This window comes from Sinocyclocheilus anshuiensis, unplaced genomic scaffold, assembly GCF_001515605.1.
Source record: "Sinocyclocheilus anshuiensis isolate Anshui unplaced genomic scaffold, SAMN03320099.WGS_v1.1 scaffold1172, whole genome shotgun sequence".
Taxonomy (NCBI): domain Eukaryota; kingdom Metazoa; phylum Chordata; class Actinopteri; order Cypriniformes; family Cyprinidae; genus Sinocyclocheilus; species Sinocyclocheilus anshuiensis.
This window is the reverse complement of record NW_015552679.1, coordinates 512,694-516,982: the sequence shown is the minus strand read 5'-3', so window position 1 is coordinate 516,982 and position 4,289 is coordinate 512,694. Positions and strand designations below refer to the sequence as shown.

At 38.4% G+C, this 4,289-nt stretch overlaps 1 protein-coding gene across 2 annotated transcripts in view; it reads right to left on the bottom strand.

The window, feature by feature from the left end:
• Positions 1–4,289, bottom strand: part of LOC107667583 (rap guanine nucleotide exchange factor 5-like) — a 37,067-nt gene that overhangs the window by 25,049 nt on the left and 7,729 nt on the right. Inside the window, exons 2-3 of one of the 2 annotated variants that reach the window (XM_016459289.1) lie at positions 1,284–1,414; positions 292–392 (exon numbers count right to left, since the gene is read on the bottom strand). In XM_016459289.1, the coding sequence (XP_016314775.1) occupies positions 292–392; positions 1,284–1,414 (232 nt within the window). The other variant, XM_016459290.1, reaches the window with a different exon arrangement.

Genomic DNA, 4,289 nt, shown 5'->3' with positions numbered 1-4,289 from the left:
AGATAACAGTTCTTAGATGATACATTTTAATAATTATTATTCATTCTTATAAATAATAATTAATATATTTAATATGTAATATAATTTAAGTATAAATTGAAGAATAAGTTATCTAGTATAGTAAATCTTGCTTTAGCATACATCGTTTATAACATCAGACTATCCGTATCAAACGAATCAAATTCTGACGAATTAAAATACATTATTATCTGATAGTTTCACAGTCAAATGCTTCAGATTACACAAATGCAAATCAGATTTTCATCCAATGATGAGGCTGGAATCACTCACCCGCCTCTTTGCTCTCCGTCGCCCCCTGGTGCTCGTCCAGACGCAGGTCGCTCAGCAGGTGCTCCAGGATCTTCTGGGGCGTCCCGGACACCACCACGTACCTGCGGGACAGAGCAGAAGAGGAAGATTCGGATGGGTACTCGTCCTCAGAGGAGGAACACGCCGAACAAGAGCCGCTCCAGCGCCATCTGTTTACAACATAACCATCATCATCCTCATCCTCATCCTCATCATCATCAATGTAACGAAAATGAGGAATGTCAAACGTGGGCATCTCATTCTCATCCTCCAGAGTGTTGCTGTACTCCCAGTCTTCATCATCATAGTCATCCTCCTCTGCCTGCACAAGTGTGACGGGTCTGAGTTTCATTGTCCATTCCAGGCAGCTGCGTGCTGCGTCATGCCCGGCGCAGGGGTCCGATCCCGGGCTGCAGGGACGATCGACTCCCCTCTGAGCTCCTGGACAAACTTACACCAACCTGAAAACACTTTGCGTGCAGCAAAACGCACAAATTGCACACAAACACCACCTAAGACAGGGGTGTCCAAACTATGGCCCGCGGGCCAAATGCGGCCCGTGGATGAATGTTAAGCGGCTTGCAATACTTCTGAAGCAACTTAGAATACATTACACCTACTGAATACACTGACTAGCTTGTAGTATCTTTGGAATTAAGAGCTTTTAGAATGTTAAAAACCTATGGGAAAAAAAATGAACACCCCTACCCACCCCCACAAAAACAGGATGGCAGCCGGCCCCCCAGTGTTTCCACATCGTCGAATCCGGCCCCCTTTAGGAAAAGTTTGGACACCCCTAACCTAAGAAGTCGTGTTTACATGCACACGCAAGTTGTCAGCGGTTCCTCCTCAAGCTGTAATGAGGAAGCAAACAACAGCAATGTGTTCGAGAGAGAGAGACTGATTGGAGGAGGGATGGTGCTTAAGGATATGTAAATGAAGGGGAGGGGCTAAATAAGGGGGCGTGGCCTCACCTCTTATCTCCGTCCTCGTCTTTGACTCCGGCCGTTTGTGGAGACACGGGATCTGATGGGACTCTCTGGAGAACCAGTACGTCTTGACCCCTCTCCTTCAGACAGACGCGCACGATGCTCTCGCCCTGCGCCTGAGAGACCGACACGCAAACGAATCACTCACTGATTCACAGCCAAACGAATCAGTTACACACCAAAACACAATGGTTATCTGACTTAAATAGACATTAAAGGAATAGTTCACTCAAAAATGAGCATTCTGTCATCATTTAGACTGGCTATGTGAACTGAATTAACTGAGTCAACTCAAAAGAATGAATCATTCATGAATTACTCATAATTGCTTCTCATGAACATGCCAAGAAAAAACTAGGGCAAATATCAAGATCTTCGGTGAACAGCAACTTAAATCTCATCCTGTTTGTCGCACAAGTCATATGCACTACTTTAATGGTGCTTTTATGACACTTTTTGCCATTTGTGGCAGCAAACAGCCTGAGAGACGAACAGAGAACCAAATCACCTAATGATTCACATCAAAAATGAACAAAATAAAATAAATAAATAAACAATAATCTTACTTAAATAGACATTAAATGAATATTTCACTTAAAAATGAACATTCTGTCATCATTTAGACTGGCTGTGAACTGGATGTGAACTGAATTCATTCAATATTGACTCAAAAGAATGAATCATTCATGAATTATTCATCACTACTTCTCTCATTAATATGGAAAATAAAATAGGGCAAATATCAAGATCTTCGGTGAACAGCAACTTAAATTTCAACCTGTTTGTCGCACAAGTCATATGCACTACTTTAATGGTCTGCTTTTAATGCTTTTATAGCACTTTTTTGTCATTTCTGAACATTAGCACCAAAGCGCCTGAGAGACAAAGAACCGAATCACTTACTGATTCACAGCAAGAATGAAAAAATAAAAAAACACACACACAGTTACACATCAAAACACAACGATTGTCTATTTAAGATGTTACTTAAACAGACATTAAAGGAATATTTCACTAAGAAATTAACATTCTGTCCATCATTTAGTCTGGCTATGTGAACTGAATCAACTGATTGAAAAGAGTGAATCATTCATTAATTATTCATAATACTTCTCATGAACATGCCAACCAAGAATAACTAGGGCGAATGTCAAGATCTTCAGTGAACAGCGACTTAAATTTTGACCTGTTTGTTGCACAAGTCATATGAATGACTTTTAATGTTTTTAAGATACTTTTTTTGTCATTTATGGACGTTGGCAGTAAATTATACTGAAAAGACCAGGTCAGATATTCTTCATACATTCTCATTTTAAGTTTCATGAAAGAGAGAAAGTTTGCAAATTTGACAGATGAGCAAATTATGACTACTGAACATTCATTTTAAATATTTTTAAAACAGTATTCATGTCAATGCTACCATTCATATCTTTGGATACGGACAATAAAAAGTACAAATATTGATTCTTTAATTAAAAAGCAAAAGCATTCAGTCACAAATGACACAAACTCTCAGGTTTGCATGCAAATATATCACAGCGTGTATTTCTGTCTCCAAAACCGACAAGTTTCTGCTTGCATTTCTATCACACTCAAACTCTCACTTTCAGTTTCAATTAAGCAACACGTCGTTAGGGAGAAACAGTCAGAATCACAATATAATATACTGCCCAAACTCCACTAAACGCACAGAAATGCTTCATCAATACGGCTGCTTTTATAGACCATCCTAAACAACAAAGTAACTTGATTTATAAACGAATCAAACGGCTAACTTGACCAGCGTCCGCTGATGCTCTAAACAACATTTCAGTGGTATTTTTTACAGTTTTTTGCTGAAATAATTCTCCTCTGAAAACAATTTCAAAACAAATATATAAACATTGAAACAATGTTTAAGCTACAATTAAATACATTGTGTTAATCGATCACAATGACAGCAGGTAAATTTAGAAATGTCATCAGTCCAGATGTCTGTAAATACTGGTGTCATCAGAATGAACATCTGCCGTTTGAGTCGCAGCATTAAAGCAGGTGTCGTGTGTCGTGTGTCTGTGCCAAGACAGCATCCGCTGAAATGACTCATTCTCTGACTGAACACCTTTACTGGTGAGTGAGGCCATAAGCTCCGCCCACACATGAGCGTCTGTCTGTCTGTCTGGGAGCAGGTGGGCGGAGTCAGACGGGTGATGACATGCTCTAATGCTGGACTCCAAAGTAGGTCATCTGAACAAACTGCCTACAGTCACTTCTGCAAGGGTTTAGGTTTAACACTGTTTCGAAAGAAATGAGAATATGTGATGTTGAATGACACAAAACATGCCCCAAAATAAAGACCTAATGGAATTAAAATGGCAGTTTTGAGGCTTTTAGTACATGTCGGTTAGCAAAAGTTTGGGGTCAGGAAGATTTTTTAATGTTTTTGAAAGAGTATCTTCTGCTCTCCAAGGCTGCATTTATTTGATAAAAATTCAGTAAAATCTGTAATATTTTGAAATGTTATTACCATTTAGAATAACTGTTTTCTACATGAATATATATTAAAATGTAATTTATTTCTGTGATGCGCAGCTGTATTTTCAGCATCATTACTCCAGTTTTCAGTGTCACATGATGCTTCAGAAATCAGTCTAATATGCTGATTTGCTGCTCAAGAAACATTTCTGATTATTATCAATGTTGAAAACAGTTGTGCTGCTGAATATAATCACGGAAACCATAATTCCTTTTATTTTTCAGGATTCTTTGATGAGTAGAAAGTTCAAAAGAGCAGCATTTATTTGAAATAGAATCTTTTGTAACATTAAAAATGTCTTTACTGGCACTTTTGATCAATTGAATGCGTCCTTGCTGAATAAGTGCTCATTTCGTTTAAAAAAATCTGTGGATCTCAAAGAAATGTCTGGGTCATATTTCATCCTGAAAATCAAAAGAAAAACAAGAAATCATAATTTGCATAATTGTTAAAATTTAATGCATTCAGTCTCTATC